At 41.6% G+C, this 15,360-nt stretch overlaps 1 protein-coding gene and 1 long non-coding RNA gene across 3 annotated transcripts in view; one reads left to right on the top strand and one right to left on the bottom strand.

The window, feature by feature from the left end:
* LOC122459013 lies at positions 1–3,818 on the bottom strand. Its single transcript, XR_006279422.1, has 3 exons — positions 3,299–3,818; positions 1,627–1,927; positions 1–1,140 (listed from the first exon to the last, which is right to left on the bottom strand). It is a non-coding gene; the product is annotated as an uncharacterized LOC122459013 (long non-coding RNA).
* The window catches only part of OLAH (oleoyl-ACP hydrolase), a 21,366-nt gene continuing 6,850 nt past the window's right edge, over positions 845–15,360 (top strand). Inside the window, exons 1-3 of one of the 2 annotated variants that reach the window (XM_043509380.1) lie at positions 845–976; positions 13,012–13,142; positions 14,899–15,037. In XM_043509380.1, the coding sequence (XP_043365315.1) occupies positions 972–976; positions 13,012–13,142; positions 14,899–15,037 (275 nt within the window). In that variant the 5' untranslated portion in view covers positions 845–971. Of the gene's footprint in view, positions 977–1,850; positions 1,992–13,011; positions 13,143–14,898; positions 15,038–15,360 lie in introns of those variants that run through there. The other variant, XM_038393477.2, reaches the window with a different exon arrangement.

Below are 15,360 nucleotides of genomic sequence, written 5' to 3' on the forward strand. Positions count from 1 at the left end.
AGGTGCCACAAGTACTCCTTTTCTTTTAGCTTTTAAATGATACCTTACAAGGCATATTTTGCACAAAAGATTATTACAGTAGAGTGTAGGGTGTGAATACAAGGTTCATTCTGTCACAGCACATAAGCCTGGATAAACAGACCATCAGACTGATAACAGCGCCTATTGGTCACCACAGATGGCTGCACATGTGACTCTCATCTGTGAACATAGAGTTGCACAAAACTTGGCAGTTACACCATATAAAGTTAAAGAGACACTGTCAATTTACAGATCATATGTTATATGTAAACAGCTGTCATGCCTATGGTACATATTACACCTTACATGAGAGAATTAAAAGAATGACTGTTAAAAATCCAGCATATTTCACAGTATGATCTTTGTTTGCTTTTTGCATTTTTCTCAGCTTGGAATATGAAACTCAAGCCAGTTTCATTTGTGTTTATAGAAAGTTTCACTTTCAGGTTCTTGGTACTGTTTCAGTGTTTGTTTGAACATAACTATTTTCATTTTTTTTACATTATGGAAACATTTATATTGGTCATAGGTTTAAGAACACTTAAATTATGGGCCAAATTTTATAATTTGGTGTGTCAGGTCCCTGGGTAGAACCCAACATTCAGGTATGAGTATTTTCAAATTATCTAAATATAAAATGCACATTGTGAAAGCAGGCATCTGATTGCCTAAAGTTCCAATATGCAGGCAAAACTGTGCCAGTTGGGACTAGTTAGTCAATTCACACTCCCTTGGATCAGACACCTATAAAAGTTAGGTGTGGTTTAATGGATTCCCTACTGTTTTTATCCAAATCACTCTAAATAAAACCCCATTGAAACTGTTCACTCCCAACCTTCTGTGTACGAGCTGGTTGAAACCAACATTTGCAGTGCTCAGTATGAGCAGCCATTGACAAAGTTTATCCATTCCTGCTCCTGTCTCCATGGAAACTGAAATAGTTAGTAGAAATGGGGTAAGAGGCTTTAATATAATCACCTTCTTGATTTACTTCTGCTGGTCTGATACAGGAATAGCAGGTGGCAGTGGGGAGAAGGCTGGGGCTCTCTTGTGGATATCAGCTGTGCTTGTTGGTTGGGGTTTTCCATAATGTGCAAACTCCACAAAGTGTTGAATTTCCTAGAAGTGGTGGAGAGAAATGTAGGGAGAATAATGGAAAAACTTACACTTTTAAAACAAACAAAACAGATATTGGTTACAACAGTTAAACTTGGGTGCCTTAAGTTAAGCATCAAAATCCACAGCGGCTTGACCATTTTGACCATTAGTTTTAAATGTCTTTACGCTTAAATTCTTCTTCTTTGTTGTCTTCATTTATTTCTTACATAGTTACATTGAAAAGAAAAAATATTATAAAATCAGTAACAGAAAGGAAGTTCTAACAGCAACTTGTATTTCTGAGTAATTATTGGCTTTTTTACTGGAGAATATGAGATTACATATAAATTTAGGGTGTTACTGCTCGTTCTCTTTATTGCACTGTTTCAGCACTTAGATGATATATGTTATAATCTCTCTGTTAACTAAAGATATTATTTGACTTAAAGCATGTGACATTCTTCCATATTATTAGCTGTGTGTGTGTCATGTGAGCTTTTAAAATACCTTGGATTGAGACTGAACATGATTCTGACCCCTGTATATCCTGGTCACATGCTTCGTGTTATGTGGGGCGCTCCACGTTTGTTTGCTAGTTGAGGATGCTCTGTTTTTCCACCCCTTGTTGCATTCCCGTTTGTGGTGCCGTTTGTGAGCATTCTGGCTCCTCCCCTACGCTACCTAGACAGGACTTAAAGCCAGGTGCTGTGTCAGCTGAACACCATCTCCATCTCTTCCTGGGTAGGCTAATCTTGCTCCAAGTGCTTGCCAGTGCACCGCTGGGCTTGTTGTTGCTTCATGCTGCACACTGAAAATAAAGGAAATCCCCAGGCTGCTGTGTACAGGCATTTCAAGTCATCTTGCTAATTGAGGTATGATTGGGTTAAGGGAAACCGGAGGGTGACAAACCTGTGAAATGACGGAGCAGAAGCCAGAGAGCAGGGTGAAAGCCTACGACTGGAAGATTTATCTGAAGTGTCTAATATTGCAATGGTAAAACAGCGGAAGGATTCTGACTAATGTGATGTCTTAATAACATGTAAACTGTGTGCCGGGGCAGCACAATTTAAATCAGTTGGAAGAAGAGGCATGTTCCCCTTTGTTTGCAGGAGAGGGGCCTGACTGATCATTGGGGCTGGAGCAAGGAGTTTCCCTGAAGGAGGGGACACAATTGTGGGGGTATGTGATCAGTTTGTGGGAAGGTTGAAGTAGTGTCCCCTTCAGGAGGTGATGACTGGGAGAGGCAATCAGCCGGGAGGCTGAAGGAGGTAGCAATTACTCTAGTTTCTTTATATGAAAATAGAATAAATAATACCAAATGTGCATTTAATACAGAAAGATCACAGGGACTTTCCCAGCATGTTGTCTTCCAATAGTTAGCTCTGCAGTAGCTATTCTGCAACCTACTGCAGCAGTTTGCATCTCCCTCACTCCCAGCTAATATTTTATTTCTGTTAAACTTTCTCTTGGCTTTCTTTTTCTGGTTCCTGTTGAGGTGGCCCATCCTCAGAAATATTAATGGGAAAGAATTAATAATTTTGTCAATTTAAACATACATGAAAGTCAAGATAACTACAGCCTTCGGTCACACTTTGGGCAGATTTTTCCACTGCCTTGCATCGTGCGTAGTCATTCACATGTGTTCAAAGTAGAGGTAAAATGCCACCATTCTGATTTGGTGAAAATATAAATGTCTGCATGAGTTGCACATGGTGCAAGGCCAGGGAGAATCACGACCTGTGTATATCAAGTTGTATTAATAGTTTCAACAGATTAGAAATTGAATTTTGGTTTGCCATGTTATAACCTCTTTATTATTCAGTTGTCATAAACATTAACATGAGCAAAGCTTAAGTCCAAATGTTTATGGGAAATAATTTTGGGCCTTTAATAACTACTATTTTTGTGTCTCACAAAGAGGAAGTAAGGTAGCAGCCATCTTACAGTTTTTCGTCTGAATGGTTTGTGGATGGAAGATGAAACATGGTAAGAAAGAGGGACAGAACTGGGGGGGAGAATAAAAGAAGAGAGACTGACATGGGGAGATGGAGAAAGGGGAATATGGGAACTGGAGGAAACAGGGAGGAGATGAAGGAAAGACAAATAAGGAAGAGAATGATGGAAACAGGAGTGGGAAGACTCACTCCCCATGAAGGTGTCTTCAGGGAGAAGGTCTCACCTGTCACCACTTCTGTGAGAGGCAGCTGAGATGAGATCCTCAGGGAAAACGGTACTTTGCACTGTGCACTCCATTGCACTTGTCTAGCTCCAGGCCCTCATGAAGGATGCTGCTTCTCAACAGCAACAGCAGGCATGGCACCTGGCCTGAGGGAAGCAGTGTAGATCCCCTGAAGAGGGAGAACATACTGCAGACGGGGCCCCGCTTTATCCTGTGTCTTCAGAGGGAAGCTGGCTGCTGTTCTTTCTGAGTTCATTTGTGGCTACTAAGAGGAGAGGACCCTGGAGGAAGAAACTCCTTGGGTGGGAGACAGCCTTTTAACTTTGATGAGCCAGTCATCAAGGGTGAAAACAGTTCTCCACCTCCATCAACATACCTTCCTGCCTAGTGGGGAATGCTGTTGCCTCACACTTGGCAGCCTCTGTTCCCTGAACTGATCCAGGTCACGATCTTCCTCTTCTGACTCTTCCTCCTTGGATTCGGAGCATGCTAGACAAGTGTGAAGGAAACACACTGTTTTTGTTAGCAAAAAGAAAAGGAGTACTTGTGGCACCTTAGAGACTAACAAATTTATTAGAGCATAAGCTTTCGTGAGCTACAGCTCACTTCATCGGATGCATTTGGTGGAAAAAACAGAGGAGAGATTTATATACACACACACAGAGAACATGAAACAATGGGTTTATCATACACACTGTAAGGAGAGTGATCACTTAAGATAAGCCATCACCAACAGCAGGGGGGGGAAAGGAGGAAAACCTTTCATGGTGACAAGCAGGTAGGCTAATTCCAGCAGTTAACAAGAATATCAGAGGAACAGTGGGGGGTGGGGTGGGAGGGAGAAATACCATGGGGAAATAGGTTTCAGAGTAGCAGCCGTGTTAGTCTGTATTCGCAAAAAGAAAAGGAGTACCCGTGGCACCTTAGAGACTAACAAATTTATTAGAGCATAAGCTTTCGTGAGCTACAGCTCACTTCATCGGATGCATTTGGTGGAAAACATGGGGAAATAGTTTTACTTTGTGTAATGACTCATCCATTCCCAGTCTCTATTCAAGCCTAAGTTAATTGGATCCAGTTTGCAAATTAATTCCAATTCAGCAGTCTCTCGTTGGAGTCTGTTTTTGAAGCTTTTTTGTTGAAGTATAGCCACCCAGAAGTCACCTACTACAGGACAGGCCCAACAAAGAAAACAACAGAACGCCACTAGCCATCACCTTCAGCCCCCAACTAAAACCTCTCCAACGCATCATCAAGGATCTACAACCTATCCTGAAGGACGAGCCATCACTCTCTCAGATCTTGGGAGACAGACCAGTCCTTGCTTACAGACAGCCCCCCAATCTGAAGCAAATACTCACCAGCAACCACACACCACACAACAGAACCACTAACCCAGGAACCTATCCTTGCAACAAAGCCCGTTGCCAACTCTGTCCACATATCTATTCAGGGGATACCATCATAGGGCCTAATCACATCAGCCACACTATCAGAGGCTCGTTCACCTGCGCATCTACCAATGTGATATATGCCATCATGTGCCAGCAATGCCCCTCTGCCATGTACATTGGCCAAACTGGACAGTCTCTACGTAAAAGAATGAATGGACACAAATCAGACGTCAAGAATTATAACATTCAAAAACCAGTTGGAGAACACTTCAATCTCTCTGGTCACTCGATCACAGACCTAAGAGTGGCTATACTTCAACAAAAAAGCTTCAAAAACAGACTCCAACGAGAGACTGCTGAATTGGAATTAATTTGCAAACTGGATACAATTAACTTAGGCTTGAATAGAGACTGGGAATGGATGAGTCATTACACAAAGTAAAACTATTTCCCCATGGTATTTCTCCCTCCCATCCCACCCCCCACTGTTCCTCTGATATTCTTGTTAACTGCTGGAATTAGCCTACCTGCTTGTCACCATGAAAGGTTTTCCTCCTTTCCCCCCCCTGCTGTTGGTGATGGCTTATCTTAAGTGATCACTCTCCTTACAGTGTGTATGATAAACCCATTGTTTCATGTTCTCTGTGTGTGTGTATATAAATCTCTCCTCTGTTTTTTCCACCAAATGCATCCGATGAAGTTAGCTGTAGCTCACGAAAGCTTATGCTCTAATAAATTTGTTAGTCTCTAAGGTGCCACAAGTACTCCTTTTCTTTTTGCGAATACAGACTAACACGGCTGCTACTCTGAAACCTGTTTTTGTTAGGTTGGTTGCTCTTCTATAAATCATTGATGCTCTTCTATAAATCATTGATAACATCTAATCTTCCTTTCAGGCCCCTGTAAGGTGAAACTTCCAAAGAGATGAGTATGAGGATGTTCCACCTCCGAAAATATCTTGTTGTACTTTCCTCTTTAAGGGGGTGTGGCCACCACTGTGATTTTTCCCCACTGCCAGTGTGTGTTTTTCTACAATGTGTGTTATAGAAACATAGTTGATTGATAGCTGGGCTTTTTGTAAAGGGCAGTGACAGGATGACATAGGATGATAATAAAATCTTTACACACAAACCCAAGTGGCTGCCTCCTTCTACATACAGGGTACATGTCAGGTAATCAACATTACTCAAACACCCTATGGGTGCTGAAGAACACTATCGTTATATGGACAAAAGTCTGCCATATCCCTTGTATTTATTTTAAATAACAAAGGTGCTTAACTGTCTCCTTGTCCCAGGCACTAGTGCAAAATCAGCTGGTATTTCTTTAGAGCAGCCAGCTGTGGCCTGCATGCCAGGTTGTGAAAATGAAGCTCTGATGCTTGTGACTTCCCAAGAACTGCTCTCTCCCAGCATCCCCATAGGGTGCGAAGCATGCCTTTTAGGAGGACCCCTTTCTCCCTCCACAGCCACTTGCAGTCTCTTGTGGGTGGATTTCAGGGGGGCAGAACAAGGCCTATGAAGCACTTAAATCCCATTCAAGCTCTAATTTTACAGTTTAAATGGGATTTAAGAGTTGTGCAAACACTATTGTGCAGGGGCTAAATTTTCATCCTATGTAAACTGATGTTCAGCAGTGATAGTTACAGAGTGACCCCTAATTAACACAGCAGAGGAGCAGAACTATTTAAATCTTTAAAACTACTGGGCAGACCTCTAACCCCACCCTTCCCTAGTGGGTCTGGGGATATACAGGATCACCACAGTTACTGTGTGCCAGAGATCAGGCTGAATGCTGAAGATCAGAAAACTAAAAATCCTTGTGATTAGTTGTAGAGTAAGGCACTACTCACCACAATTAAGAGCGGCAGAATCTAGCCCTTGATATTGTAGTAACATAATTGTTTGCATTAATTTTTTTACATGTTTTTTCCTCTCAGCTCAAAACAAATACACTGGCTTTTTATGTTTTAAGCATCCTTTTACTGATATTTGAATATAAAGCAATTTCAAAAATTGATCTTCCATCTCCCTTTTCTCGCTTGTCTAAAAAAATTAAATCTTTTTCCTTCCCTAATGGATGGTGTGCATGGGCTATCTTCATTCACTGGGCTTTATATTTGAATATGTTGCACACTACATTCCCTGTGTGGGTTAGCATCAGCCACTTGCTGGGTGTATTCTGTAAGGCATATTTCGTTTATATACCTTAGAAAGACTGACAGAGATGTGCACTCTCTTACACACACACACACACTCACATATAGAGTTACCATATTGTTAAGATTGCTACAGCAAGTAGAAAAGGTGTTTAAAACATATTAAGAACATTTACAGTTAGTAAAACCCAAGGGTGAAATGTATGGAAATGATTTTTATAGACAGTGTAATACCCTTGCATTTCTCCAGTGTCCTATGTGTCTGGTTACTCTAAGGCAAGCCATATGTAGTTTAGCAGAACTAGCACCAGGGCAGCACAAACCAGCCAACTAGGATTCCATCACAGTATGCAGCCAGTCACTCCAGAATCAAAATTACATTAATGACCTGCCAAATTCCAGGTCTGAAACTGTGATCCAATTGGTTGATGGGAGAAGGCTAGAAGAAACTTAGAATGCCTTTGTTTACTTAACTGACACCGATCATTAGTTCATAAATGCTGGCAATATGCTGCAGAATGGAAGCAAATTATGCTGGAGTGGGTTTACCGCACAGCAAAGTGGCTCAAGGCAAAATGCTGAGAGGTTAAGAACACAGTCAGAAAGTATTGTTATTGAATAAAATAGCTCCCACAGTTTAGAATACTAGCAATAAAGAGATAGATGGGTTTGGCATGATCGTGAGGCTTTGGCAGTGGTGAGCTGGAGCTGGTTTGCACCGGTTCGCTAGAACCGGTTGTTAAATTTAGAAGCCCTTTTAGAACCGGTTGTTCCACAAGGGACAACCGGTTCTAAAAGGGCTTCTAAATTTAATAACGCCGACTCCATGGGTCCTCCAGGGCTGGAGCACCCAAGGGGAAATTTGGTGGGTGCAGAGCACTCACCGGCAGCTCCCCGCCCCACCCCTGGCCCCAGCTCACCTCCGCTCCGTCTCCACCTCTGCTTCTCCCCCTCCCCCAGGCTTCCCGCCAATCAGCTGTTCGTGCGGGAAGCCGGGGCTGGCTGAGAAGCAGGCGGCGGCTTCGCACTCAGACCTGCGGAGGCGGAGCGGAGGTGAGCTGGGGGGGGTGCGAGGAGGGCCGCCCACGCCGCAGCAGGTAACTTGGGGGGGGCACAGGGGAACCGCTCCCCGCCCCAGCTCACCTCCACCTCCCTGGGCCTGAGCGCGAAGCTGCCGCCTGCTTCTCAGCCCTCCCAGGCTTCCTGCTGAACAGCTGATTCGGGGGGGCGGGCATTGAGAAGCAGAGTGGGGCAGTGCTTGTGGAGGCGGAGCGGAGGTGAGCTGGGGCTGGGCGTGGGGCGGGGAGCTGCCGGTGGGGGCTCTGCACCAAATTTTCCCCGTGGGTGCTCCAGCCCTGGAGCACCCAGGGAGTTGGTGCCTAAGGCACCACTTTTGATGTGATTGGTGGGGGAAGCAGCTGCTTCCCCTGCTCCCCCCCAGCTAAGCTCCCCCGCCCCTAGGAGCCAGAGGGACCTGCCGGATTCTTCCTGGGAGCTGCCCCAGGTAAGCACCCCCGGACAGGTTCCTCTGGGTGGGGCACCCACTACGGTGGCCCACAAGACCCTCCTGCCCGGTTCTGGGGGCAGTCAGGGGACAGAGGAGGGGGGTTGGATGGGGCAGGAATCTCGGGGGACAGGGGTGGGCAACGACCCCCTCGTGGGGTGAGAAGAGAACCAATTGTTAAGATTTTGGCAGCTCATCACTGGGCTTTGGTCTTACTCGTCACTCTGCCACTGACTTGTTTACACACCTTTGTAAAGAACGTACAGATCTTTGAATGAAAGATTATTATTGAAAACCTCAGAAACCCAGTGTGAGGAGGAAATAGTAATAGCCCTAATTCACAAGTGGAGGAATAGGTACAGATAGGACAAGTGACTTGCCACAAAACCACACAGCAAGTCAGTGGCAGAGCTGAGATGGGATGTCAAGAATTCTGGCTTCATGTGCTCTTGGGAAATATGAAGCCTTTAATCACTGGAAGAGCCTGAGTCTTTGAAACAACATTTATTTGAAACAACATTAAAAGATGGCAGAAGTTCAGACTAGTTCCCATTGTGACAGAATGAGTTTGCCCATCCTAATTGGAATCTCTGTGTGTTGGAGCTTTAGGTATGGGTAGTTGTGTTAGTTGTTGTTTTCTAATTAGAAGCCATATGCTTCCATAATGCTTCATAGACCTAAAAAAAAGTCCCAATTCCATGAATGTTACAATTTAGCAAAACAGAGAAGCAAAGACTTTATAAACCACTATGTCGGCAGTGAGGTGACAAAACAGGAAGAGGAGGAAAGTGGTTAAATTGATTTTTACGCTTGTTTGTTATAGCTTTATTTTGTTTTAAATCCATTCAGGATCAGGTGTAGGGGCACGGATTGTCATTTATTATTTGTGTGTACAAAGGCCAGCACAATGGAACCCAACCTGGTAGACGCTTTTAGGAGCTACTGTAGTATGAAAGTTTAAAAAGTGTGGGAGTGACAATAGAGGCCACCCAAACAGAGATTAGTGGTGGAATTATAGATCAAAGAAGTGCATTTTGAAGGCTGGGTTGGAGGTGGAGAGTGAGGTTTCCAAGTGTGCATGGAGGAGGGAGGCTGTTCCAAGTATCAGAGTTTGATGGATTCTCTGCTTTCCAAAGCATCTTCAGCAGGCTGCAGAATATGGGACCTTTAATATCTTATAATCTGATTGCTATCTGTGTCCCTCTCACACAGCAACTGAGATGCCTTTCAAATCTGTCTCCCTCTCACGTAGCAACTGAGATGCCTTCCTAATCATTAGAATCAGAGATTCAAGTTGACCTGAAAAAGTTTTTTAATTGCACTTGTGCCCTTTTTAATTTCTCCAGGGTGTATAAAGAAGACTAAAACATTTTTGTCCATGTGTTCCCTGTCTTAGAAATATCAGGATCAAGTCTGATCTTTCCTGATTTTTGGTGGAAGGCTCATTAAGCGTTTTCAGATCTGGACTCAGAGCTCTTTCACCTCTTAAATCATTAGGACAGGCGGTGGAAGAAAGTTAAAAATTCAGCAAGTGCTTATTTGACATAGAAGATGAATAAGTGATAAGAAAGGGAACAAAAGGCAAAGTTTTAAATAGTCTCACTAAAAATCACTTCCCAGCTCATTTGTTTGGCTTTCAGTTAATTGTCTCTTGTGATGTCATAATTGTACCAGTTCTTCATTTTTCCACAGAGATTCAGAGCAGACAAGGCAAGCAAAAAATAAATTTTAAAAATCCTTTCCCCCAAAATCCCAGTCAACCAAAAACACAGAAAACAAACCAAACAAAAAAACCCCAAACATTGACCATAAAGAAACATAAAAAATCATGACCCCAATTCTTTTTCATTTGATGATTTTTTCAGTTTAACATCTCATTACTTACCTCGACTATAAACAGTCTAGCAGACCAGTATAAATACTTTTGGAACCAGTAAACTTTTTTTTTTCCAAGCATTGATCTTTGGTTGAAGAAACAGTGGAGAAGACCTGGTTCTTCTGTCATTGACTCCTGTGTAAATTGGGAGTAACTCCATTGAATAGAATGGGCATATGTTGTTACAAAACTGGTGCAAAAAAGAAGAGAATTGGGCCCTATAGGTGGCCTCCACAACAATAACTGTACATATGTCCAGCACACAAGTTCTTTCATCAGTATAGCTTCTAATCTATTTCTCCTTTATAACAGGTGATGCTCCAGTAGCATGTAGCTGTAGAAGGTCCTTACATTCAAAGATATCCCCTGTGTTTGGATATTGGTGGAATTGAGGTATCAAACTGGGAGAAGTAAATAACACACTGACAGAGCATTCCCCTTGTACACTATAACTAGTGCGCAATCATTAGTTGGGGATTGGTCCTGCTTTGAGCAGGGGGTTAGACTTGATGATCTCCTGAGGTCCCTTCCAACCCTGATATTCTATGATACTATGTTTCAGAGTAGCAGCCGTGTTAGTCTGTATTCGCAAAAAGAAAAGGAGTACTTGTGGCACCTTAGAGACTAACAAATTTATTAGAGCATAAGCTTTCGTGAGCTACAGCTCACTTCATCGGATGCATTTGGTGGAAAAAACAGAGGAGAGATTTATATACACACACACAGAGAACATGAAACAATGGGTTTATCATACATATCTATTCAAGCCTAAGTTAATTGTATCCAGTTTGCAAATTAATTCCAATTCAGCAGTCTCTCGTTGGAGTCTGTTTTTGAAGCTTTTTTGTTGAAGTATAGCCACTCTTAGGTCTGTGATCGAGTGACCAGAGAGATTGAAGTGTTCTCCAACTGGTTTTTGAATGTTATAATTCTTGACGTCTGATTTGTGTCCATTCATTCTTTTACGTAGAGACTGTCCAGTTTGGCCAATGTACATGGCAGAGGGGCATTGCTGGCACATGATGGCATATATCACATTGGTAGATGCGCAGGTGAACGAGCCTCTGATAGTGTGGCTGATGTGATTAGGCCCTGAATTGGAATTAATTTGCAAACTGGATACAATTAACTTAGGCTTGAATAGAGACTGGGAATGGATGAGTCATTACACAAAGTAAAACTATTTCCCCATGGTATTTCTCCCTCCCACCCCACCCCCCACTGTTCCTCTGATATTCTTGTTAACTGCTGGAATTAGCCTACCTGCTTGTCACCATGAAAGGTTTTCCTCCTTTACCCCCCCTGCTGTTGGTGATGGCTTATCTTAAGTGATCACTCTCCTTACAGTAAAAAGAAAAGGAGTACCCGTGGCACCTTAGAGACTAACAAATTTATTAGAGCATAAGCTTTCGTGAGCTACAGCTCACTTCATCGGATGCATTCGATGAAGTGAGCTGTAGCTCACGAAAGCTTATGCTCTAATAAATTTGTTAGTCTCTAAGGTGCCACGGGTACTCCTTTTCTTTTTGCGAATACAGACTAACACGGCTGCTACTCTGAAACCTCTCCTTACAGTGTGTATGATAAACCCATTGTTTCATGTTCTCTGTGTGTGTGTATATAAATCTCTCCTCTGTTTTTTCCACCAAATGCATCCGATGAAGTGAGCTGTAGCTCACGAAAGCTTATGCTCTAATAAATTTGTTAGTCTCTAAGGTGCCACAAGTACTCCTTTTCTTTTTATGATACTATGATCACCCTCACTACTGATGTTCGCAAATCAAAGCAGCAAGAGTAGAGACGAAGAAATCAGAAAACAAAAGTAAGAATTGTTCCAATGGTCTTTACACTCAGTGCTAAAACCAGCTAATTTTCCTTCTCAATAATACAGGAAATACTCATAACAAATATTCGTCCAAGTTGTGCTTAGTTTGCAGGTTGATCAATGTGTCTGAGTGTAACTTAATCTTTACTAGCCTTTGGTACTTACTAAGTATGTATACCGTAGGCCTGATCAGTACACTTTGGACTGTGAAAGGTGATGGATATGCGTGCTGTCCCCTTCCATAAGGTAGAGAAATAAATAAACAATTGTTGTCACTCGCTGTAGTTATTAAATTAATCTTCATGTTCATTCATTAGTTCAAATTTGCAACTGACAACTACTTTAGAGCAATCATCAACCAATGAACAAAGATTATAAAACTGGTCAGTGGGACAATTAGTAGAAATTATTAAACTAAAACTTTTTCCACTTTCATCCTATTATCAAGACCTGGAATAGAAAACATTACCTTTGTTGCTTTTTTTCCACCAGGAGACTGAGAGGAAAAAATATGGTGATGTTGATTTCACTTCTACTAGAGGCTAATCTGTATCCATCCCTAAGAAATGGAAGCTTGAAAATGTATTATATTGATTTGGGCTTTCAAATAATGGTTCAGGGATTCCAGTTTGGATTTCCAATTTGTATCGATGCTATTTTTCTTTTTTACCAGTGCTACAGGTTATTTTAATAGGACGCAACTTCCTGTAAAAATAGGCAACTGAGAAATTCAGATGGTCTTCTCCTCTCCCTTGCACGTTGACAAATGCTTTAGGATCAGCCTGCTGGAATTTTTTAAAAAAATAAAGACTTTTTTTTTTTCCCAACAGGCAGGTGACACAGTGCTAGCAGTTTCGACAACGGAAAATATAGGCCTGTTTTGAACTAAATGAAGTCTAATCTAGTCTTTAATGTAAAAAAACAAACAAATGTGATTTCTTTTTGTTTTCCTCAAGAATGGAGAAAGTTGTTGCTTGTCTATACAGAAGGCCTAATGCGCTTTATAGGCTGATTTGCTTCCCCTGGGCTGGAAGTGGCGCTAACCATTTTGCACAATGGGGCAAACACTTTGACAACGCAATAGAAGGTCAGTAATTTTTGTGTATGACAAGTACAATTTAATAAAGATGGGCCATCTGGACAGGATACTAACATGCAGAGTTGTAAGATCTTAAACAGAATATTCTCAGCATGGTAAAGAGACCTGAGTTATCTTTCTAATAATGTTCTTACCATGACTCCCCCTTGCAAGGTGCTTAATGCCTCCATTGGGATGTTGAGTTCCCTCAACTTTTATGCCATTGCAAAGCAGGTTCCAAGTGCCTGGGTACAATACATGAATATATCTACCTTCAATTAAATTTCTTTCTCAAAGCTAAAGCAGGCTTGACTGGTTTAGAAACAGATCTGTTAAATGGGTCAGCAATACAGTAATGTTTGGTTATATTTTAAAAAATGTACATGCAGCAAAAATGCTCAAATAGGAACATTTAAAAGTTCATTTCAGTATGCTGGGAAGCTGCATACCTTTTTCCTGTGCAGAATGAATTGCAGTTAGCTAAACTTCTCTGCATGATTCTACATTCCCTGTATCAAAACCAATGTCACACAGTGGCTTTGTAACAGTAAAATGGCATTTAGTTACAGAGTGAAGTAATTCCCATGGCTATCACTTGTATCAGCCCTGGAAAAGGTTCATACTTGCACTTTTTTGAAGGGGAGAAGCCATGGCTATTTTCCAGACCTTTCACAAAGAAAAGAGAATCATCTGGCATTACACGAGAGCATTAGCATTGAAATAAAATCAGTCCCCTAAACTCTGAATACCTCCAATGAATTGCTGTGCCAGTCACATCCAATTTTCGTTGAAGTAAAAAAAAGTTTTTTGTTTAGATGGAAATACTTCCATAAAAGCTACTGGGAGAAGGGGCCCTCAGAACAATTGCAACTACTGTTGAGTAAAATTCAGAGAGCAGCATGCACTTTCAGAACTATCTTAACTGTGCTCAAAAAAGTTATAAAAGGCCTGACCCTATATTTTTGTCCTGCTACCTATTGTATTATGTAGTGGCTTATTTTAAATAAAATATTTTTTGTTCTTGGTGGGCGTGACCCTCCTGCTTCCATGTGACCTTTGAAGGACACATCCTATGAAAAGGAGAATGAAGAAACAGTAACATATTTTTACAATCTATCCCATTGTTCAGTTGCCCTATATAACAGTACAGTAAAAATCCAGGGATGGTCCTTTGAAGACCAAGCTTCTGAAAGGAACAAACAACCATGTCAATAAATATCATGATTCCAAGTTCTACTGTGGGTAATAAGTGAAAAGCCTGCAAAGAAAAAAAGATTGAAATACAGGGTGTGCAAAAGAGTTACCAATAGAGTTAGGATTCTAGCGAGAAGGTATTTTATAGAGAACATTCATACTAGTTATTCTTCAACTATAATGTTGATTATTATTTATATTACAATAATGCCTAGAAGCCCAAATTAAGATTAGGGGCCCATGTGCTAGGGTTGCTGTCAAGACCCCTAGTAAGAGACAGTCCTTGCTCCAAAGATCTTTCAATCCAAATAAACTGGACAAATAATAGATGGGAATAAAAAAATTAATACCAAGCCCTTGAGTGAAGCCCTTTTCATTTTGACCACAGGGTTAAAACTTCACCTAATTATTATTGTCACTAATGTAAAAACCTTCCTTTATGTAACTGGCTGTTAATATTTGCTTTCTGCAAAGTAAATAAAAAATGTGTGGTTAATTTCTGTTTTAGTAATTTAAAGGCATGAAATTTTATAGTGACCTGAAATGACTATAATTTTCTTTCCTCCTCTAGTGTATTCTATAAGGCTTCCTGGAAGAGAATCTCGTGTTAATGAACCTTTTGCAAAAGACATGAAAACTATCATTAATGACATTACTAGTGTTTTGCTTCACGACTTGCAAGAGAAACCTTTTGCATTTTTTGGTCACAGGTAAAAAAATCTTTTTAAATATGTGGCAAAGGAGCCTAAAATCTGTTGTTGGATACTTAGGCTTTTGTCTACACTGGCACTTTTGTTGTTAAAACCTTTGTCACTCAGGGGTGTGAAAAAACAACAAAAGTTTTAACAACGAAAAATGCCAGTGTGGACAGCGCTCTGTCAGCAGGAGCCACGCTTGCAGCAATGAAACTACCCCTCCTCCCCGTTGGGGGTGGTTTTATTTTGTAAAGAACGGGTACACAGCGCACCTTACAATGGCGTGACTACAGCAGCACAGCTGCGCCTTGGTAAGGTGCACAGTGTAGATAGTGACT

Source organism: Dermochelys coriacea, chromosome 2 (assembly GCF_009764565.3).
Source record: "Dermochelys coriacea isolate rDerCor1 chromosome 2, rDerCor1.pri.v4, whole genome shotgun sequence".
Lineage (NCBI taxonomy): Eukaryota > Metazoa > Chordata > Testudines > Dermochelyidae > Dermochelys > Dermochelys coriacea.